Here is a 24,116-nt window from a genome sequence, read left to right on the forward strand (position 1 = left end):
ACTCATTTTAGAAATTCAAGGTATGAAACTTCATTACACAGAAAATCAAAATTGACTGACTGATTACTTAAACTATGCTTGGGAATAAAGGGGACAAGAGTGCAGAGTGGCAGAAAAGGGCTATAATGTATACCTGCAGGTTCTCAATGCAAAACTGATGTCCGTACATGTCAATAGCTGATAGGAAGATAGACTCTACTTGGTTATGGCGAAGCTCATATGATGGCAAATGGGAGGCAATAAGAACCTAGAGTGAGAGCAAAATAAGAGGCGTAAGTTCCTGAGGGAGTGATTATTCTAGGCTCCTATTAGGCAGCTCTGATACAAAAGCAATAAATATAAATCTGTAAGTGCAGGCATCAAAGATAAAACAGAGACCAAGTAAAACAACTTCTGGGCCCTGTAACATAAAGCCAGTGCCACCAAATACTGCATCTCAGTTGACTCTCACCATGATTTGCTTGTGAGCAATCTCCAATGGGGGCAGAGGGAGGGGAGGGAGAAAAAACAGCTTCAATCAAGTTCCATCAGTGCATGTGATTTACCATTGCAGAGCTGCTCGTCCTGGGGACTGCATGAGTAGCTGTTAATTGGGAATCAGGTCTGGCAGGGAACAGCTGTGGGGAAGGTGGATGCAGCAGAGCTAGCCTTTTGCAACTCTGAAGGGGAAAGACTAGGAAAAGCTGCTCCGACAGTCCAGGTACACAGTACCAAGGAGAAGGTGTCAGGATGTGACACCAATGCATGTGACGGGCAGGGAGAGTGAAAGCAGTGTCACAAACAAACAGGGACACGGTAGGACCTGAATACCCTCAGCAGGTCACTGAGAGGTTCAATAACTTTGAGTAATTCAGTGACATGGATACAATTGTAGAGAAAGCAGAAGGTCACTGAACAGCTTCAAATGCTGCTTCCTTGTCGATGCCCGTGCGCTGGAACACAAAGGGAGTGCCAATTCCTGGCTTCCCTGCTGAAACCTTTTGGAATGGAAATGAAGAACACAGGGTGAAACTGGGCTGCTCTGGGGTTGTGCTGATTGCTAGCACCTAAGATTCATTTCATTATCTTCTTGCTTTCCACACTTGATTTTTTCCTATACACTTAAAAGTTTTCACCTGCTTCTAAGCTCCCTTTGGAAAGTAAGAAATATTAAACCTATTGCTTTCCCTCAGTTTCCTTTCCTCCACGTGACCCTGGTTTACTAGGAAGGGTAGGGAATAATAACAGGATTTTATAATGGGGAGAGGGCTTTTATTTTTTTAATTAATTTTTATTGGAGTATATAGTTGCTTTACAATGTTGTGTTAGCTTCTAGAGGGCTCCTGTTTTAAAGAAACTTAACGTTAATCTTTTCCTTTCTCTTTAAAAAACATATACCACGTGAGAATGTTTGTTCTGAGGGCAATGAGACATACATGGGAAATTGTATGACCTTTGGAAGGTGCTGGAGGAAGAGCTCATTGCATCCAGGACTGCCCAGTCTATGAAAACCATCCATTCCTCCCTCCGGACAGCCAACACATGTCCTTACCTGGCGTGCTCGGAGCGCCACCTTAGCATTGGTGGTCTTACTGAGTTGAGTTAGCTCCGTGAGGATATTCAGCAGCTCGTCAGTGAGAGTGGGGTCCCGGCCACACAACTGATCCTAATTGTTAATGTGACAAAGAACATACATATCCATGTTAAAAAGAACTGAGGTGGAGAGAACTTTGAAATGGGAAAAGGGAATAAAAACAAAGTAAACAGAGCTAGATTACTAAGATGCAAATGTCCTGTTACCTTTATCCTAAACAGTGTAGTAAAGAGATCCCAGAGGGGTACTTCCCTGGCGGTCCAGTGGTTAAGACTCCACGATTCCAATACAGGGGGCGCGGGTTCAATCCCTGGTCAGGGAACTAAGATCTCACATGCCGCAGGGCCAAAAAAAATTAAAAAAAAAAAAAAAAGAGAGAGAGAGATCCCAGAGGAAGCTGCTGCCAAGGAGAAGCCCAAATTCCTCAGCCATTCAGATTCTAAATTCCTAATGTATTTCTTTATAAATCAACACTAGACTTTAAACATGCAATAGAAATCATTAGAGACCATTAAAAGGGGTCAAGGGATTCTGGGTAAGAAATAACAAAGGATGTCTCAAAGTTTTAAGAGGTTTTAAATAATATAGGGACTAAAAGCTTTCCTGTTCCCTCTCCAACTTTTGGAAAGAAGGCAGAATAAGGCAAAAGGAAACACTCCTGGTGGTTTTCATTCCACAAACCAAATGTTCAGCATCCCAGTAGGGTGCAAAACAGAAACATAAGCACAAATTATTCATTTATAAACACACGCTAAATAAAAACACCATCTCATATTCTGACAATTCTATACCCCAAATCATTTATCCTCTTGCTGTACCAAGAATCATTCCATGATACCTAAACATGGTGAATCCTTAGATGGGTTAGAGGGAAAAACCAAGCTCCTACTATACAATCCATGGTGTAATTCAGACTTCGGTCCTTTGTCTCCAAAAAATTTAAAACTTTTAAGGAAAAAAACTCTGTCATATTTTGGGAAAAATATTTCTTCTCCAGGGCAGTATCAGTTTATTCTCTAAATTCATCCATTATCCATGTAATTCTCATCTAAGCTGAAAAAACTGCAGATGCACTTTTATAAATGTCCTTTTTGAAATTTACAGAGCTATCTGTAATAGTAGTTCTTAATACCACATCGCATAGTTCCCTCTACTTGGAGTTTGAAATAACTGCCTTTATATTTTAGTGAATTTTTATTCTCCCCCACCCCACTATTGAATAGGACATGAAAGACAACCAGATCCCAAAAGGCTTCCTGTTGCTGCCTTTTAATCTTTCTCCTTCCTGGATTATCAGCCTTTGTCTTGAGCAATCTCCATTTCATCTTTAACCCTCCCCGTCTCAGGGATACTACTTACAGTCCTTTACCAGTGCAGTACAAACAGAAGTGTGGGGCTTTTGGCTTTGGGGGCAAATATACATTCCCCCAAACGCTTTTTCTACAACCCCCTACCACTTTCCACATCACAGGGTAAACAGTTTTGGAGTACTCAACACTGGTATGCCGGAAAGACAGCTTCTCAAACATTTTAAAGCAGGAAATACTTTCTGGTTCCTCAATCCACAACCAGAGGTGTGCTCCAGAGTCGTAAACCACATGATGGTATTTATAGTTAAGGAAGTGCAAGTATTGTTTTCACCTGTTTAACGCAGGAGAGTCACTCATCTGAGTGGAAGAAGAAAGTGATTATAAATCCAGGGCTCGGCTGAGCACGTAGTCACAGACTGAAGGACCTATTCCTCCCATCCCGGGGAAAAAGCAAAGAGGAGGGAGAAGATGCAACCAAGTCTCATCTTTTATTGAGAACTTATGAGCAAAATAGAATTTTAATAAAATCACCAGCAGCGCACCACAATGAAGAGTAGGCCCAGCTCGCCGCAACTAGAGAAAAGCCCGCCTGCAGCAACAAAGATCCAATGCAGCCAAAAATAAATATAGTTTAAAAAAAAGAAAAGAAATGGGATGATGATATATATATAAAAAAAAAAATCAAATCAAATCACCAGCGACAAGGCCATAACAAGACAGAAGGAAAGAATAGGTAGATAACTGTGGGTAGGGAAACCATGATAAGCTTTTCCTACCTAAATCCCTCTTTACCTAATGTTCCTAATAGAGAAAATATACTCTTTTCTGAGGTACTTACTTCAGTCATCAGAATGGACCCATTGAGAGGCTCAAAAACCTAAGAGATGTCCTGGGTAATAGAACTCAGCTGCTCTGCAAATAGTCAGACTAAAGTCTCAACATTAACAGCAAAAGCCAACACAACAAAATAAGAACACTAGCCACCTACCCAACCTATATCAGATGTGATATGGACTGGTTTCCCTTGAAAGGAAACCCAGGTTTACCTTTTGAGATTAAATTAAAATAAATAAATAAATAAGTAAATAAATAAATAAATAAATAAATAAAAATGGAGTTACCATCTTGCCTAACTACTGATCACATTCTAACTAAAACACACACACACACACAACTACTTAAAAAAAAAAACTTTTTCATTTCATCCTTCCATTATGAGAGGGAGGGAGTGAGAAAGTGGGTAGAGAAGCTTCTTTTCTGTAAGAAAAGTGAACTATGGAGACTAGAAAAAATAATAGGGAAGTAATTACTCGTTCACGATCACCAACTGACAATCCTCCTGGACTCCTTGTGATAAAGTACAGAAACCTAACCTTTTTGACATGTGAAATATCAAACACAGTATGAATAAACCACTACTTCCATTAAATTATCCTGACTTGGAAATTTCCCATTCAAATATTATTTTCTCTATTGTCATCATTAGTACTTAGGAAAAGATGTGCAATACAAAATTGTGTGTAGTGTAACCTTCTCAACCCTCTCCTGTCCTTGACCTGAACACACTGTTCAAGCTGTGAAAGAAACCACCAGGGATGGAAGATGATTCCATTCATCAGAACCACCCACCCTAAGATATAAGCATCCAAGAGGAAGTTTACAGCCCTCTGGCCTAGAGACAGATGTCCTTTGGGCAACTGGACAGCCCAACATCACCGTCTAACTCTGGTGAACATTTTGTAACAGTAACATTAAATGGTGATGGTGTCAGCCTATGTTTCCTCAGTGTATAGAGGCAGGTTCATTTAATGAGCCTACCTCCTGATTTGGGGATTACCAGCATAAATCTGCAAGCCAAAGTGAAAATTATTCAATAATGGTTAAGATTGGTACCACACAGTTATTTCTTGTTTTCATTCTTAACCTAGATGGGCTAACCACAAGGAATAGTTCAGATTTGCAGAAATATAACAAGCACGCTTCAGCGTCAAAACCGTGGCCAAAGTTATGTAGCTGACTGCCAGGAGAGCCCAGTATAGCCAACTCGATCTTAGCATCCTCAGATTTGAAGGCAATTCAAAATGAAAAGAATGTGACGTAATGGGTAATATTCTCAAGACATCAACTACTGTTCAGCTGGATGAGGCACCAATCCCAGTATCAAAAACGGACTGGCAGCTTCTTCCAGTCACAGCTAGAATTTCTGACCTTCCAAGGATGTTGTGGGACAGGTTAAACAAGAAATGTTAATATAACCCTTATTCAGTAAACCTGGGTTTACTGGGACTTTTCTCCATTATTTATACGTTGAACAAAATTATTTGCAGTTATGTTGGGAGGAAAAAGGAAGGGGCTGATAGGCATTTTATTTATTTATTTATTTAATTTATTTTTGGCTGTGTTGGGTCTTCGCTGCTGTGCGCGGGCTTTCTCTAGCTGCGGCGAGCGGGGCTACTCTTCGTTGTGGTGCGCCAGCTTCTCACTGCGGTGGCTTTTCTTGTTGTGGAGCACAGGCCCTAGGCACGCAGGCTTCAGTAGTTGTGGCACACGAGCTCAGTAGCTGTGGTGCGCGGGCCCTAGAGCGCAGGCTCAGTAGTTGTGGCGCACGGGCTTAGTTGCTCCGCGGCATGTGGGATCTTCCCGGACCAAGGCTAGAACCCGTGTCCCCTGCATTGGCAGGCGGATTCTCAACCACTGCGCCACCAGGGAAGCCCCTGATAGGCACTTTAAATGCTCTCTGTCTGAACCAAATCAGAGGCTCACAGGCACAGCATTACTCCTAAGGAAGCATGGATTATACTACATTCGTGTGGACCACACCAGAAATAAGATAGAAGTAGTGAGGGGAAGACCACTCAGAATCAAGGTGGCTATAGGATACATACTTTGCCATCTAGACAGCTGTGAGAATGTTGATACTTTCTATTGATACAAAATTGCTCAATTTGGCTAAAGAGTCCCTTAAATATCTCTTAAGTAAACTTAAACAATGTTCTAAGCTTTTTCCTATAAAATTAAGAAATAAGAAGAACTTTCAAAAAATAAACTTACTGACTTTGTTTTCAATGTGGCACAATGTTCCTCCAAATAGAGAAAACTTGATAGGACTTTAACATTTTACTTGACATTTTGCTCTCCAGATACAGCAAAAGATTAGAAGAAATTTGCTAGAGAGTCTATGAGGCAAGTTACCAGTAGGCAAGTTATGCTAACACCCGGAGGGGAGGAAGGCTTCCTCGGAGCAGCCCATATCCTGCAACACTGATTCACAGAAGCCTGATTTCCTTGATTCCCTCCCCCTAGGTTCCAAAGCCCCAGAAATCATCATCTAGTTCAGCAAAGCACACCATCAACAGTCCCACTTCTAGAAAGCAGAGATTGGAATGCTGGGCACATAACATTGATCCGGAAGCCAAGGTAAGCAAAGAAAGGGGAACCAGCAGAGAACACAGCCGGGGGAATCGAATGCTACCATATCCAGTTGTTATCCATAAAAGAGAGTAAGAACTACAGAAAGTAATCCAAACAACTAAAATGGCTTTTCCCAGCTACCACCATTAATGCAGATGTGGGGTGGAGGACCTGACCATTGCCAAAGAAGGCAGATCAGAAAGGAGCACTTTTCCAGCCTGCATTCCTGCTCCCTAAGTCACTGCTAGCTGGCCCTCAGCTCAAGCATAGCAGTTAACGTCTTGATTTCCAAATCTCTGAGATGAGGGCAAAATAACTGATATTTCAAATGCAATTTAATGATATAAAAGCCTAGAGATGTTTACGAAGTTTTCCTTTGTTTTTTAAAGATAAATGTGAAATGCCAAAATAAAGAAAAGGACAAATCCATCTTTCTGATTCACATCTTCAACCTTCCTCCTCCTCCTCCTCTCTCTCTTCCCCCTCATCCCTCCCCTTCCCCTCCCTCCTCCCCCTCATCCCTCCCCTTCCCCTCCCTCCTCCCTCCTTCCCTCTCCCCCTCCCCCTCCCCATCCTATTCATCTAAACCCAAACACTAACAAACAGCTCTTTTCTCCAAGAGCTCAGCCTGTTGGAAAGTAAGTTTGGGTACTATCCATGCAGGTAAGAAGTAATCGGGATGACAAGGTGGGGAAAAAAAAGAACAGCAGCAAGTCAGAGTCCCATTGGCGTCTGCCTGTCCTGACTGGCAAAAGCAGAAAGCAAAGCCTCAAACCAGTTCTCTGACAGGGCCCAACGCCCCTGCAGCACCCCCCGTGTAATTACACACTTGAGTGACTGGACTCTGAAGAAAATTGAAGGCCTGAGCTCCGAACAGCTGCCATTTTCTCTCTCCATCACACCAGCGTGATTACTTGAGAAATGAACAGCCCCAGCTCAAAGCTACTCCAGAATTCTCAGAGGAAATATGGCTCCGTGTTCCAATAATGAGATTCTTAAGGCAAGCGTTACTTACAATCACTCCGCAAAAGGAGCAAGCCGAGCCCCTATATCTTACAAATTAGAATTTAAGAAACCCAGCGACAGTCTTGGACGATCATTACTCTTCTGCAGCTCCAAGGATTCTGGACTTTGGTCTATTTTTAGTGCATAAAAACTGTTAAGTCCTTAAAAAGGTAATCATAATAAAGTGAAAACTCACCATAACCAGCTTCCTAAAAAGGCAAATTTTACTCCATTTTAGGTCCAAACTGACAGATTTTTCCACACCCTCATCATTACCCTTTTCTGCCAGAAAGTCTTGGCTTTATCCAAATGAGAATTAGCAATCCTTTTATCAAAATTTAAGGAAAAAAATCTAATTAGTCAGAGATTTCTTCCCTTTTCTGATCGAGAAAAAGAAAATCAGCAGGTTGCCATAGATAATATCACTTCTTTGCCGAAACCTATCACTTGGAGAAGTTGAAATATTACATTGCGCTGTTATTGTTTTCTCCTTTCAAATGCATTTTCTGGCTTCCCCACCATCTAGCCATTCTAGGGTAGCAAAGGTAATGAACTCTCCCTGTGATTACATATTTTTTTAAGTGGCTATTCTAAAAAATGTTATATCCTTGAGAGTTAGCCAGCTAGGCAGATAACTGAGTGAGTGGCACTGTTGTTAACCAAGATGTGAGGTAGATAGTTTCCCTTCATTCCGAACCATGAAATAAAAAATAGCAGTGAAGATTTATAGTTTTTTTTTCCTCCAAGAAGAAATGAGGGAATTAAGGTACCAAGAATGCCAATTCCACAAAGGGACAAGGAAGAAAAGCACAGGAGCAAAAAAGGTACTATAGTCTCCAAAAAACACAAACATGCAGCAGCAAGGAAATTAATTGCTCGTGGGGTAGAGGGGCTCTAAGAATAGTCCTATTGTTCTCTGATTCCTAGAATTAACTCAACCAGAAAAACCGAGGAGTAGAGAACTTACAAATCATCTTTAAAAATCCTTAAGTCCACAAAAATTCTACCCACTGGTCACATGTACATCAGTCCTATTCACGTTTACTAGTCTCACCTCTCCTCCCCTCTTTCTACTAATTCTCGTATTACTAGGTTATGGGGACAAAAGCATGTATCTACTACCAATACAATAATCCAAGCTTAGATGTCCATGTAAATAAAACAGAAAGGGACCACAGAAGATGAGGAATACATTTAAATTTCTTTGGTGGGGGAGGAACAGTACTACATTTCTAACAGTTGTTTTTTGTTATTCAGTTTTGGATGTGAGAGTATTCATGGAACAAACAAGCGTTATAAGAGAAAAGTACACTGGCTAGATAAGAATAAATTTTAAAGCTACTGTCACTAGTGACAAGAGGAATGAGGAAGCATGGGGCATCTCTAAGTAGAGCGAAGAGATGTGAGTTCTCATGTAAGATTATATGCACAGTTGGCAGAACAGTCCTTTTCTGACTGGAGCAGGTTCCTTCAGGTCAAGGACAAAGACAGATAGGAGAAATTGTTAATCTACAACCAAAGCCCCACTCATCCCACAATCACAAAAGACAGGAGCTTCTCCTCTGACCACAGCCGTCACAAGGAGAATGCTTTTTTCATATCATCAACCATCCTTACAGGTTCTGAAAAATGGTACTCACAATAAGCATTGTGACCAGAAGATTCTTCTTGGTGACTTGAGCGTGAGAGAAGATGTAGTTCAGTACAGCGTTCATGTCACTCTTGTTCTCCTCCCGAAGGGCGAACACGCATTTGTCATAGTGACCTGCAAGCAGCAAAAAGAAGTAGTCCTCACCCATGTATGAATGTTCATGTTTACATGCTATTTGTTTTCTAATGTCTCTACTTAGAAAACTGATAAGAAGTGAGAGGAAATACCGTAAGAATTTTCTTAGATGGATTTGTATAGAATTGGCAGTGTTGTTTAGTAAAAGCAACCCTAGGCTAGGAGTCAGGCAATCTGGTATAAGACCTGGGCTCAAAGCCTAGCTCTGTTACCAATTTACTGTATGCTCCTGGGCAAATCTCTAAGCCTTATTTTCATTAAAAAAAAATTTTGACAGATCGGGGAAGGGTGCGTCTTACTGATGAGGGGTTGGGGATAAGCCCAACCCCCTACCCTGACTCTAAACTCTCTTATTTAGCTTCCTGGAGTGATTTCCTTAGAAGAGAGGGTTCGGCTGCTTAAAAAGAAACGTCAATACCATTAAACCCCAGCTAGAGATTCTGGTTCCATGTCTGACTCACTGAAAATGTTTCACCCTAACTAGGAGGAACAGTTTTAGCTCAAAAATAAAACACCAAACTTATCAATGTCCACAAGAAGGATGGCTGCTACCTCTGGAATCAACATTTTCCCCTGGAAGTCCATGAAGCAGCTAAGCAATGCCTAGGAACTCCAAATCCAAACTAAGGCATAGATCAGGGAGAACCTTGCATTAAGTCAAAAGGTCTGTAGGGAGAGTACAGTTATGTATATTTTCACTGGCCTTTCACAAGGCCACCAGGGGCAGGTTAGTTCTGCCTAGCAGAGTTATGTTTTGCAACAGAAGCATAAGCTTCGGGTATACTGTAGTGATATCTACCATGGGATACAAGTAATATTCAGTTCTTTAAAAACAGCTTACCTCAGAATTAAATTTCCAAGCAAAGGAGAATTAGTATTTGAATAGTCTCAAGGGTCAGGATTTTATGAAAATAGTAAAGGATTATCACCTTACTTCAGCCTGCAGGTTAGGTTACAAACCAAAACAGTGGCATTCAAACTGCATTACCATGGATTCCTCAAATACTGAATACAATCAACCAAGGCAACTCTGCTTTTATCTATTTTAAATATTAGAGATTGACATAAGATTTCTTTTCAAAATAAAACTAAACATATTTGAAAAACAGTGGACTACAATATTTAGAGAGCTGCCAATATCATAAAAGACCCATTTAGAACAAAATGGAAGCTGTTTAAAAATTGGTTGTCCTATATAAATTCATATTTCTCCTGACCAAAACTTAGCTTTGAAGTGACAACAGAAATATATCTTGGTAACAGAAATTACTAGAACTGGGGGAAATAAAAAGAATATTTATCCAAGGAGAGGCAGTGGAGACACTAAGCAGGAAGAAAGCAATGATACCAAGTGCCTCTTTTTAAAAACTTTTTATTGTGAAGTATACACACAGAAGAAGAAATAAACACCCAAGTAACTACCATCTATCTTAACAGAACATTTTTAGTATCTTTGAAGGATCCAATGTGCTCCTCCTCAAAAACAACCACTAAGCTGAATTTTATGTTAATCATTCTTTTGCTCTTCTTTACATTTATCACAAATGTATACATAGTTTCATTTTTCCTGTTTTCAACTTGATAACAATGGAATCATTGTGTACGGATCATTCTGTAACTTGTTTCTTTCCCTCACCATTATGTTTTTGAGATTCATCTTTTGTTCATGTGTGTACCTTGGTTCATCCGTTTTCACTGCTGTAGAGTAATCCATTGCAGGAATATACTAGAATTCAATTATCTACTCTACTTGTGTATATTTGGGTTGTTTCCAGTCTTTTTTGCTATTCATGAATAACACTGCCACAAACAGTACTGTATATGTGTCCTTAATAAACACGTGTAAAAGTTTCTCTAGAGTATATCATCTAAAAGTGAAATTGCGAGGTTGAAGAGTATAAATAAGTTCAACTCCATTAGGTACTGACAAACTGTTTTCCAAAGTGGTTGTACCAATTTGCATTTCTGCTTACAGAAGTGGTGGAAGATGATGTGAAATTCAAATTTTTGCCAATCTTACTGTGGTTTTGGTTCACATTTCTCTAATTAGTAATAAGACTGAACATCTTTTCATGAGTTTGTGGATTATTTATGCTTCCTCTTTGGTGAATTATCTTTTTATATCTTTTGCCCATTTTTCTATTAGGTTGTCTTTTACTTATTGATTCAAAGCAGTGCTCTGTAGATTACAGATACTAATCCTTTTTTAATTGTTATGATTTGTAAATATTTTCTTCCACATTGTGGCTTGTATTTTCAGTCTTTTTATGGTATCTTTTCACTAACAAAAGTTCTTAAGTGAGGTCAAATTATTTATCCTTTTCCTTTATAGTTTGTACTGGCTGGTCTTTTTTTTTTTTAAGTTACTAGTAATTAAAAAAATATATTTATTTATTTATTTGGCTGCACCCGGTCTTAGTTGCGGCACGTGGGATCTTCGCTACCGGCATGCAGGATCTTGGTTGCAGCATGTGGGATCTAGTTCCCTGACCAGGGATGGAACCCGGGCCCCCTGCATTGGGAGTGCGGAGTCTTAGCCACTGGACCACCAGGGAAATCCCTGTACTTACTGGTCTTATATGACAAAATCTTCTCTGCCCTGAGGTCATAAGGATATTCTCCTAAAAATTTAGTAGCTTTGCCTCTTTAGTACATGTTTAAGTTTTCAATTCATCTGGAATTGATTTTTGTGTGTATCGTCTAGGTTAGGGATTTTTTTTTTTTTGGCAAATGAATAATCCATTGTCCCAGCATCATTTATTTATTGAAAAGTCTATCCTTTCCTCATGATTTACAATACCTGCTCTGCTGTAAAGTAAGTTTTCATATATGCTTGCGTCTGCTTCTCGGTTAATAGACCCAGTGTTCCACTGTTCTATTAATCTGCCCCTACAACAATATCACTATCTCTTCATTAATATGGCTTTATATTAAAATTTGATATTTAACCGGACAAATACCTCCACAGTGTATTTCTTTGGAAGAATCTTGGTTACCTTTCCTTTCACGTAAATTATAGAATTAGCTTGACAAATTCCACAAAAATACACTAGTAAGATTTTTATCAGAATGTCAATGAATCTACAGATGAATTCAGGGAGAATCAACACTTTGCAAATATATATTCCAATCTAAGGCCATGATATTTATTTAGATCTTCTTTATTATTTTTACTGATTATAATTTTCTCCAAAAGAGGTTGCACATTTTTTGTTAGACTTATTCCTTAGAATTTCATATTTTGTGTTGCTATTTTAAACGGAATATTTTTCTAAACTGCTCTTCTAAATGATTGTTCCACTATAAAATTTGAATTTTGTATATTGACTTTTGTACCCAGCAACTGTTAGATTTTAAATAATTCTAATAATAAATATGTGGATTTTTTGAGGCTTTCTAGGTAGACCTCATATCATATCTAATAGTGGCTGATTTATTTCCTTACTCCTTTCTAATCCTCATACCTTTTCATTCTTTTTCTTGTCTTACTGCACTGGCTGGGATATCCAGTATGATGCTGAATAGCCGTAATGACAGTATGTGTCGTTGTCTTATTCCTAATCTTAAAGAGAATGCTTGCAACATCTTACCACTATGTATGATGCATCCTATAGATTTTTTTTGTAGGAGAACTTTACATGATAAAAAGTTCCATCTCATTCTTAGTTGGCTAAGAATTTATCATGAATGCATATTAAATTTTGTCAGATACTTTTATCATCCATATCTTAAGATGATGGCCATGTTTTTTCCTGTTTTAGTCTATTACATGATAAATGACATTAATCGGTTTTTCAAATATTAATCAAGCTTGCACTAGTGGGATAAAGCCAACTTGGTTGTGATCTATTATTTCACACATTGCTGCATTTAGTTTGCAGTATTTACTTGAGTATTTCTCCTTGTCATGAGTGGGAGAGTCATCCTTTAAGGATTGGAAAAGGGAGCAAGACTGATAAAAGAAAATATTAGGTAATCTTTCAAATTCTGTGGTGTTTCACTGCCATCTTGTGGCAGAAACCAGTATCACCAGTATGTAGCTTTAAAATCTTAGCCAGGGTGATTTAGTCAGAGACTTTGTACATCATTCAGTGAAGCTCTACAGAGAAAGCCAGGGATAAATTCCACCTAACTGATACACTGAAAAGCACTGGAAAATCTGAGCCTTTTTCAGAGGCCTGTGGTTTAATCTTTGGATTAGCTGCTGAGAGGCAAGCTCTTCGGATAGGGTTTCTCAATTTCAGCCTGGTCGTGACTCAACCAGCTCTCACTGTACAAGGTCAAGAAGATGCCAATCTTCTGCTAGAAAAATTTTCCCAGCCCTCTCCCAGAAGCACACTGGATTCACAATCTCATCAAGCTGTGTTTTGTTGTTGTTCTTTCTTTGGCGCTAGTGAGATACAGAGGTTTAACTTTTAAGGGACTGGGGAAAGGAGGAAGAGTTTGTTAATGTCAAGTGTTAGTGACAGGATGGACCGGCTCAGTTGTTGCTCAGTCCTCGAGGGAAATGTTCCCAGATACAGTCCTCAGGAAGGAACTTACCGTTCTGGAATTGCGTCTCTACTCGCAGGTACTGCCGCAGCAGGTCCATCACCACAGCCTTCATGTGGCCTCGGATACCACTGCGGTACCTGGGCAAACAGAAAAAGTCCCCGCTGAAAATCCTGACAGGCTAACACTGTTAAATAACAGACTATTACATAATAAACCCAGAGCCCAGATTTACTAGACTTTCTACTGAACTGCTTTCCTTCTAATATTCGGACAGGACAGGAGGCAGCCTAGAATCAACGAACCAGATCAATTTAAATTCAAGCCTAAAAGAAATATGGCTACAGACAAGATTTTTTTTTTTCTTATAAAGGAATCAAGAAAAAAAGAGAGCAAAACAAAACCAAAAACCACTTGATAGCCCTACCTACCAACACCCTGGTTCAGTCCCCATTGCTAAGTTGAAACGATCACCACACCCTTGAAATGGTTAAGGGGTATCTGAAAAGTTTATGAATATCTTAAAGTTGAAAATGTCCTGTGAAGGTTCATTTAATCCAGCAGTTGAGTCCATAAGCTAAGGAGAATAAATGTCAAATGGGGCCCTATGCCAGAAGAAAAATTAGGAGTTTCATGGAAATTGCAAGGAAAAAGAAAACGATGAGATTTCTGTGCCTTAATAATTGACAGAAAGATGCAGAATAAAGTCATCAGAAACACTGAGTATGAGAGCTAGCTCACAATTCTAAGATATTTAGTAGATACAACATATTTTCTAAGATAGAGGTGCTTTCTAATTTCTCTAAGTCAAACCTGAAGTAAACCTCTTTGTGACTACTTAGAAGAAAGGAAGGTATGGGGATGTGCAGGTCTGGGAATCTGGAGTTCCACGTAACTACCTCTGCACCAGCTGGACAATGCTCTGAGTGTTCATGAAGAAGACTTCCCGTTCAGATTTCCGGTTCAATGTAGCTGCGTGGCTATCTAGGATGTTGGCAATCTAAAGTATAAGAAAGGGAAAAAAAATGAAGCCCAGCCCAGTAAAGGGACCCAATGCATTAGCCTGCATAGCATCAACACTAGGAAGCTTCTTAATTGTTAACATGACAGTTTCTTTCACACGTTGAGAGTAGCTGCAAGTTACCTGGTATAGTTTAGGGGCTCATTCACGATAAATAAGAAAGCAAAGGGTAATAAGTATGCTGCTGAGATAGTAAGGAAGTCTCTGATGATAGAACTACAAATATCCGCCTACTTTAAATGCACAAAAATACTTCTAATTAAGGCACAGCCCCAAGAACAAAACTCTATGGGATACATGGCCAATATGCTTTCCTCTTAACCACAGATACTTTACATTTCACACACAGTACTTAGCTTATTGAGCTTGTATCATGAAGCAGTTTTGTAAAGGGCACAATGTTTAAGACTTCAAAAGCACACCATCCAGACAGTAAGGAGGATCCCAGCAGGAAGGACTCCTACCACATGAACTCCAGCAGGGGCAGCCGGCAGACAATGACAGTGTTGCTCTATAAATACCTGCTGGCTGGGAAACTGACAGAGGACTGATGTGATGTTGCTGGCATACTGAGCCATTTCCTTCTTGATAGACTTCTCCACATTGGGGGGGATACGACCAGACACACTGGTCATGATATCTTGCAGTTCTAGGAGAGGCAAGGAGGGATCTCTGAGGGTCTTCATCAACCGTTCAACCCAGTCTTTTACCTGAGAAGAAGGAAACAATAAAATAGGAACCAGACAAAATTAACACAATCCCCCAAATAAAATAACATATCTGAATTCACTACCATACAGTACAGGTGTACCGTGCTTTATTGTGCGTTGCTTTATTGCACTTCGCAAATATTGCATTTTTTACAAATTTCAATTTGTAAAACCCTGTGTTGAGCACCATTTTTCCAACAGCATTTGCTCACTTCATGTCTCTGTGTCACATTTTGGTAATTCTTGCACTGTTTCAAACCCTCCACCAGCAAAAAGATTACAACTCAATGAAGGCTCAGATGATGGTTAGCATTTATTAGCAACAGAGCATTTTTTAATTTAGGCATGTACATTTTTTTAGACATAATGCTATTGCACACTTAATAGACTACAGTATAGTGTAAACATAACTTTTCTATGCACTGGGAAGCCAAAAAATTCATGTGACTTGCTTTCTTGTAATACGTGCTTTATTGCGGTGGTCTGGAAGCAAACCCACAATATCTCCGAGGTCTGCCTGTACTTACTTTGAAATTGCAACATAAGCACCTAACATTGTCCTTATTCTCTGGTTTAAATCCCAATTAAATGCGAAGTCAATAACAGAAATAAGAAGCAGGATTTAAAGGCTTCAAATCCCACTAATGGTGGGAGAGTTAATGGTGGGAGAGCTAATGGTGGGAGAGTTTCGGATCAAACAGCTTTCTTTTTTTCTCCCTCTTAAAAAAAAAATCCTTACATGACTTTTAAACTATCTTAGAGAACAGGTACCCTATTATGTATACGCCTTCCCCCACACCACCTCCCCAAGAAAAGTGATTCATACCCTGCTGCTAAAGAAAGGATCTGGAAGGCAGTATCCGTTCATCACGTTGACCAAGTTATCCAGGACATAGTGGAATACTCGATGGAGCTTCTCGCCTCTGAGTGCTGTGCTCTGGATCCGTGGCAGACTGCCTGTGTGAAGCTCAGCCTGTCAATCCCAATGAGAGATCAAGTCATCCACTACCTTCTATTCAGGGTACAAACACACCACTGCAACTTAGATTCATCATGCAAAATCAAGACTCCCCTTCACCATACCCAGCTACAAGGAGAGAAGTCAACGGAGGAAACATCATAAGGAAAATCACGGAATCTTAGTATCATAATAACTCTTACAAATTCTAGTTCCATAATACCAAAGGCACACATACAAGCCATAAGATCAGGCTAAAAAGCTTAAGGAAAAACTGGAAAACCAAGGACTGAACTCACTTGCCTTTCCAAACTACTGTTACCATGTAATCAGCTCTTGGAGAGCAACATTAAAAGTATCTTCCTACTCACCTGCTGGACCTTGCTGGGATTGTCCAGCTGCATTTTGGCTATTACACAGCCCGGGTCAAGAGCTGCTCCAGGCCGCTTGACATAATGGATACAGCCAGACTCTGCAGCTGTTAAAGTCATTACCATCTTCATGACCTACAGTGAAAAATAAAATCTCTTAGGACCTAGCTTTAGGGATTAATGACAGCTACTGACACTTCCCCTTTCTATTTTCTACTTCCTTTCTGTTACTCTTCAGTCCTAGTCAATCCCAGCCAACTCTTGTCCCACCTTCCTTCCCATGGCCCGGAAGCCCAATCACCACCCTGACCTCGATCTCAGCATAGCACTGGCCAGCGAACACATGGCCTCCATCCTCCACAATGTACTGGATTAACTTCCCAGCAGAAGGTGAGCGCAACACCGAAGGGTCATTTTCCTTCTCAAACACACAGGTTTTGTTGCCAATCGTGATGCGATACCTAGGAGATAAGTGGGAGTATGTAAGTCAATAAAGTACCTCAAGTTGTAAAAGATAATGGTAGGATAATGTCAATCTTAAAAAAAAACCTGAAAACTTCATTCTACACACACACACACACACACAGCATTTATTGGATTCTTTTTTTTTTTTAAAAATTTATTTATTTGTTTATTTATTTGGTTGCGCTGGGTCTTAGTTGCGGCTCACGGGCTCCTATAGTTGCGGCTCGCTGGCTCCTTAGTTGTGGCAGGTGGGCTCCTCAGTTGCGGCATGCATGTGGGATCTAGTTCCCGACCAGGGATCCAACCCGGGCCCCCTGCATTGGGAGCGTGGAGTCTTAACCACTGCGCCACCAGGGCAGTCCCTTGCATCTTTGTTTACAATGCCAAATAACCCAAATTTCCCTCAGTAAGGGTCAGATTAAATAAATTATGATACATCCATATAATGGAATAATATACGACTATTAAAAACAATAGGTACCTCCCTCAAGGAAAAAATAAAATGAAGGTGATGCTGATGTAATAGCTACCATTCTTTGAACTCTTACTATATCACAGACAATGTTCTACAACCTTTCCATGTGTTAATTCAGTTAATTACCACAGCCACACTGCATGATTGGTGTTGAACAGTATAAAATATGTTAAAGGAAAAAAATAAGGTACAGAACTAAATGTTATTTTTATTTGTGAATATATTTAAAAGAAAAACAGTATGTACATATATGTAACTTGTATATACATACAAAATTTCTGCAAAAACATATGAGACTGTTAACAGTGGTAGCATATAAAAAGGGGAATTTATTTTTCATTATCTGCCCGCACAGGAGTGGCAGAGAGACAATTTTTTTAAATTAATTAATTCATTAATTCTTTCATTCTTTCGTTCATTCATTCATTCATTCATTCATTTATTTATTTATTTATGGCTGCATTGGGTCTTCATTGCTGAGCGCGGGCTTTCTCTAGTTGCGGCGAGTGGGAGCTGCTCTTCATTGTGGTACACGGTCTTCTCATTGCCGGGGCTTCTCTTCTTGCGGAGCATGGGCTTTAGGCATGCAGGTTTCAGTAGTTGTAGCATGCGGGGTTCAGTAGTTGTGGCTCGCAGGTTCTAGAGCACAGGCTTAGAAGTTGTGGCACATGGGCTTAGTTGCTCCGCAGCATGTGGGATCTTCCAGGACCAGGGCTCGAACCTGTGTCCCCTGCATTGGCAGGCGGATTCTTAACCACTGTGCCACCAGGGAAGCCCAGAGACAATGTTTTTAATTATAAATACTTCTTAATACTCTTGAAATTTTTGTTAAGTGCATGTACTGTTTTTTTTAAAATTAGAATAGAATCCACAAAAAGACCTTGAAAAATCCCAAGAGTTAGTGACTACTGAGAGAAAAGATTGATACAATGACCAGCAAATGGACCTTAAACAGCCACTCACCTATCCACCTCCTCCTTCATGTACGTGGTATAACTGCTGCCATCATAGGACAAGAGCAGTCCTCCGTCACTCAGCCGATGCACATCTACTTCCACACACGAGCCATTCATGATCACTACGTAGGAGTTCGGGGACTGTCGAGTCACCTGTAGGAAATGAGAACCCGAAGAGACAAGTCAGTGTGTCCCTTCCAGGGGGAGTCCCAGACAAAATTTCGGTATCTCAGAGATCTAGGTAAGAAAGCTCTGCCAGAGAGGAAGGAAATTCATGGCACTGGTGCTCTGAACACTAGTGTCTGTGGGCATGGCTCAGCCTTGCTGCAAGCAAAGAGGGGGGACCTTAGATGCATCTCCCTGCTCTGGTTGCTCTCTGTCTCCTTTATCTCTTGGCTGCATATGTGAAATTAAGCAACAGCTAAAACATTTTCAGAGAATCATAAAATACTGCTTTGACACAAGGCTACTGACACTAATAATGATTATAATTTCACTAACACCCAGCCCTGCAGTAAACCAAACTTTCCCCCCATCTCTTGACCTAAAGGAAGCAAGTTGACAAAGAGAGAGGCAAAAAGTACAACGTTGGCTTCAGTGGGGTTCAGCATACCTTCAGTACATACTTGGCTCCCTCATAGATAAGTTCAACATCTACTGTATTCAGAAGTGTATGAGCAGAAAGGACTTGACCCCTGAAAGAACAACAATGTGAGAGACACTTCTAGAAAGTTCTAAAAGTTTACAAGGGAATCTCAAAGGTTATCAGTTATAGCATTTCCTGGAATATTAAGACTGAAAACAACCTAAAGGACCATCAGTAAGGGACTGATATATAAATTACAAAAAAGCCATATAATGGAATATTATGCAGCCATTAAAAAAGAAAGATGAAGCCCTTTATGCACTAACATGAAATACCCTCTAAAATACACTGTTAAATGAAAAAAGCAAGTGAAATTGTGTAGGACAGCTTCAGAGTATGCTACCACTTGTGTTTAAAAAAAAATAGGTGGTAGGAAGAAACAAATATTACATATATATGCTTATGTAACTTACCATATGTCTGAAAGATTACAGAAAAACACTGGTAACGTGGGTTGACTACAGGGAGGGAAACTGGGTGGCCAGGGAACAGAGGTAAGAAGGAGACCTTTCACTACATACCTTTTTGTGCCTTTTGAATTTTAAACCATGTGAATATATTACCTGTTCTTAAAAATAAATAAAATTAAAACGTAAAAAAGGAGAAAAGCTCCAGTGCAATCAACCCTCATCTACCCCTATCAACTGAATTTTATTTGGGGTCTTAAAAAAAAAAGGCAGTAGGCCATGGCTGGGTGGAGGGAGAAAGGGAAGGACATTGCCAAGGAAGGAAAGAAACACTATCAAGAAAGACTTTGATAATAGTTAAAGGAGGGAGTAAAAATGCAAGTGAGGCAAGTTGTTAATAATGGGTGAATCTGGACAAAGAATACATAGAAGTTGTTTGTATTATTTACGCAATTCTTCTATAAGTCTGAAATTATTTCAAAACACAAGTTTTAAAAATAAATTTAAAGTAACGTTAAAAAGGTAAGGGGAGCTCGTAGAGGAGAGATTACGTGTGACAAATCTGTACACCAGTAGGGAAACCATTTAACTAGGTTAGAGATTGCATGTTGAAGAATAGAAATGAGTATGGCTCAAGTGGTAAAAAGGTGCCATAGTATATAGGGAGTTGGAAGTCACTCTGAGGGATTTAGATCTGATACAGAAGGGAAATGTGATGCAGGTTTTAGCGCATAAGTGTAACACAGTGAAAGATTTTCATGGTAAGACTTGAACAACTGAAATCTCAGTTCAATTTTTAAAATTTTGTTTCTTTTCTTCCTTTCAGACACCTCAAAATGGAGCTGATGTAAGTCTAACAACACAGAAAGAATTAAAGTGCCTGTGATTAAAGTGCTATAAAGTGATTAGCCTTGTGGACAATTCCTCCAGGGACTCAAAGGCAGAGCTCAGTCTTCAGAACCAGTGTTGGAAATGAGTTTAGCCCCACACATACTTGAAAGACTCATGAGGTCATCTTGAATATCAGCCTCAATTATTAATTCCTGAAATTTTACAGGTCATATATGAAATATTCAGGGTTCCTTGCTAGAGTAAAACACCAGATTTTCATCACCAGGGCTTGGAGAGATTTGATGCTTGTACAGAACAGAATGTTACTTCAGCTGGACTCCAGTTTTTAAAAAGCAACCTATTTTAACTGTGGTATAAACCAATTTCTAGAATCTGCCCTTAGAGCCCCAAAATCATTTGCCATAAACTCCTGTATCCCTTCTCTCCCCTGCCTCCATGGTCGGTGAATAACAAGTAGCACTCACAAGCTGCCAGGAACAGAGAGAAGAATAAATGGGCCTCTGAACTTCAGTCCTGTACTCAGGACCACTAGTTAGCTTGCACAGACTATGAGAAGCAAAGCCTACCTCTCTAAGGAGTGAAGGAAGTTGGAGATGCTATTCCGCAGGCTCACATCTGCCACGTGGAGAGCCCCACACACAACTCCCAACATGGTGTCAGGTCGCTCTGCCTGAAAAGAAGGAAAAGAGGGCAGATCAAAAGCAGGGTCAGTTGGCACCGTGGCCCCTCAATTTAAATCAGGCTCAAATGTGCTGTGAAGAATCAGCTACCACTGAGAGTCTCCATCCTTATTGTCCAACTGATTTTTTTTTTAACATTTACTCTTCTTTTTTAAAGTATTTTTTTAAATTTCTATTTATTTTATTTATTGATTTTTGGCTGAATTGGGTCTTCGTTGCTGCACGTGGGCTTTCTCTAGTTGAGGTGAGCAGGGGCTACTCTTCATTGTGGTGCGCGGGCTTCTCACTGTGGTGGCTTCTCTTGTTGCAGAGCATGAGCTCTAGGTGTGCAGGCTTCAGTAGTTGTGGTACGCGGGCTCAGTAGTTGTGGTACGCGGGCTCAGTAGTTGTGGTACGCGGGCTCAATAGTTGTGGCTCGCAGGCCCTAGAGCGCAGGCTCAGTAGCTGTGGTACACGGGCTTAGTTGCTCCGTGGCATGTAGGATCTTCCTGGATCAGGGCTCGAACCCGTGTCCCCTGCATTGGCAGGCGGATTCTTAACCACTGTGCTACCAGGGAAGCCCCCAACTGATTTTTTTTTTTTTTTTTTTTTTTTTTATTTTTGGCTGCATTGGGTCTTTGTTGCTGGGCGTGGGCTTTCTCTAGTTGCAGCGAGCGGGGGACTACTCTTCATTGTGGTGCTTGGGCCTCTCGTTGCGGTGGTTTCCCTTGTTGCAGTGCATGGGCTCCAGGCATACGGGCTTCAGTAGTTGTGGCTCACGGGCTTAGTTGCTCCGCGGCATGTGGGATCTTCCCAGACCAGGGCTCAAACCCGTGTCCCCCGCATTGGCAGGCGGATTCTTAACCACTGCGCCACCAGGGAAGCCCCCCCAACTGATTTTTGAGACAAAAACATATTTATTTTTAGAATCTGAAGAGAGGCCTCATTTGAATAGAGATGAAAAACACCTTTCCCTCCACCCTCCCTAAGATTTCCACTGAGCCAATTGAAGAGTAGCTCAAAAACAAGCTTTTGTCACAAATAAACTTAAAAAGGTGCAAAGATTTGGCTACTGATAATCTCAAAGAAAAATGATGTGTAACCAAAATTTGGACCTCCAGCTAATTTATATGAATCTAACAATTTTATACAAAATCTTGAGTAATTTATATTAGCCCAGCAATTCAGGAACAAAGGGTAACTTCTGTTGATTAAAATGAGGCCCCTCTCATCAGTGCTTGGTAGACAGATGTAAAAGTTGGTAACTCTGAACCAGATTTAACATCAAGTGAGGAAAGAGAAAGTATTTCAATCCCTGCGTGCCTCTCTTCAAATATACCCTTGGAAGTAATACTACAACCTATAAAGTGACTGTGTAACACAGGCACAAGAACTCTTACAGTGCTAAAATCACAGTGACTCCTAGATTTTTCCACACAGACCAAGAACGATTTAGATTAGAATCAAATAAATTTTATCTAGCGGCATGGACTGATCACACCACAAGCCTATAAAAACCCAATCCCAGAAGCTGTTTGTGTAAGTGGAGAAATACACACCTGTACTTTTTCTGCTATCAGTCTGTCCAGCCAGCCAGTGTCAATTCTATTCATCTGAAAGCTTTCAGTCTCCAACAATTTGATCAGGTATTCGACTGTAGTTCGAAAGTCGCCCCGGATAGATAGTTCCTTCAAAGCCACCACCATGTTTCTGGGAGAAGGATAGAAGCAGATCTGTTTCAGCAACAAATGTTTTAGTGTTTTTCAATCATTTTCAAGAATTGTTTCATTCCTTTAGAGTTTCAGGAGGCAGAGGAGAGAGACAGACAGTTCTAAGAACAAATGAGGGTGCAGATATATATGTGCTCATTCCAGATAGAATTTTCAAGAAGTCAGCAAACTTACGAGTCTGACTAATATTACCATAAGAGCATCAGCAGATCACATACATTTCATTATACAGAATACAGAACAAATTATCTGCAAACCACCCAGTTTTCACTGTTCCCATCATTCCATTCATTTATTGCTGGCTAACTAGAATTAGGGCATAATTCTCCCCTCCTTACACCTTTTTTATTTAGGTAAAGTTTACATTTAATAAAATATACTTAAGTATACTGTTCAGTGAATTTTTACAAACACTAACACCTTAATTTAAAGGTTTCCATACAATGGAGGTAACTGGCTGGGGAAAGTCAGGTATTAGCCTGACACTGCGTGTGACAGTGGTGTTTTTTTTAAGCTGCATTTTAGCCATCTGTGGAATGACTTGCTCATTACTTTGATTACTTTCCAATTAAGTGTTAAATGATCTAACTTTAACAAAATTTCAAATACTATGGGGTTTTTCCCTGTATATTTCTGCCCAGTGTTATGCTGAACAGGGCAGGTCCTTACTTCAACAAATATTTATTATGCATCTCACAGACTCAAGACACATACTAGACTCTTAAGGGAGAGAGAATGTGGAGACAATAATCACTTTAAAAATATATGACATAATATCATAAATACCAGTAGAGAGATATAAGCAAAGTGTGGAGCGGTTCTAAGAGGGGAGAAAAATCCACCTCCTTATGGTTTCATAAAGAATGTGAGATCTGACACAGAAAACAAACTTATGGTTACCATAAGGGGAAAGGGAGGGGGGAGGGATAAATTAGGAACATAAGATTAAGTGATACAAACTACTATACATAAAATAGATAAGCAACACGTTTTTACTGAATAGCATGGGGAACTATATTCAATATCTTGTAATTACCTATAATGGAAAATAATCTAAAAAAATATATATGTATAACTGAATCACTTTGCTGTACACCTGAACTAATACAATATTGTAAATCAACTGTTCTTCAATTCAAAAAAAGAAAAAGAATGTGGGATCTGAAATGGGATAAAAGTTAAGCTGGGATTATGACTGTGACAGAAATATTCTTCCAAGTGGTCCAGGAGTTCTCAGCCTAGAACATTATTTGTTTCCCACCTCCATCCTCCTCTCTATGCCCTATCTCA

At 40.0% G+C, this 24,116-nt stretch overlaps 1 protein-coding gene across 7 annotated transcripts in view; it reads right to left on the reverse strand.

Moving 5' to 3' along the window:
- Positions 1-24,116, reverse strand: part of ACACA (acetyl-CoA carboxylase alpha) — a 233,139-nt gene that overhangs the window by 92,283 nt on the left and 116,740 nt on the right. For all 7 annotated transcript variants that reach the window (XR_014257243.1, XM_082439871.1, XM_082439870.1 and 4 more), the window contains 13 exons: positions 22,656-22,806; positions 21,004-21,107; positions 19,146-19,227; positions 18,540-18,685; positions 16,947-17,097; positions 16,637-16,771; positions 16,134-16,280; positions 15,119-15,307; positions 14,476-14,576; positions 13,628-13,716; positions 8,940-9,064; positions 1,532-1,645; positions 134-247 (listed from right to left, as the gene is read on the reverse strand). Coding sequence is in view for 6 of the 7 variants with exons in the window: in XM_082439871.1 (XP_082295997.1) it covers positions 134-247; positions 1,532-1,645; positions 8,940-9,064; positions 13,628-13,716; positions 14,476-14,576; positions 15,119-15,307; positions 16,134-16,280; positions 16,637-16,771; positions 16,947-17,097; positions 18,540-18,685; positions 19,146-19,227; positions 21,004-21,107; positions 22,656-22,806 (1,648 nt within the window). In the remaining variant the exon portion in view is untranslated. The remainder of the gene's footprint in view (positions 1-133; positions 248-1,531; positions 1,646-8,939; positions 9,065-13,627; positions 13,717-14,475; positions 14,577-15,118; positions 15,308-16,133; positions 16,281-16,636; positions 16,772-16,946; positions 17,098-18,539; positions 18,686-19,145; positions 19,228-21,003; positions 21,108-22,655; positions 22,807-24,116) is intronic.

Source organism: Balaenoptera physalus (genome assembly GCF_965194825.1).
Source record: "Balaenoptera physalus genome assembly, chromosome: 20".
NCBI classification, from domain to species: Eukaryota; Metazoa; Chordata; class Mammalia; order Artiodactyla; family Balaenopteridae; genus Balaenoptera; species Balaenoptera physalus.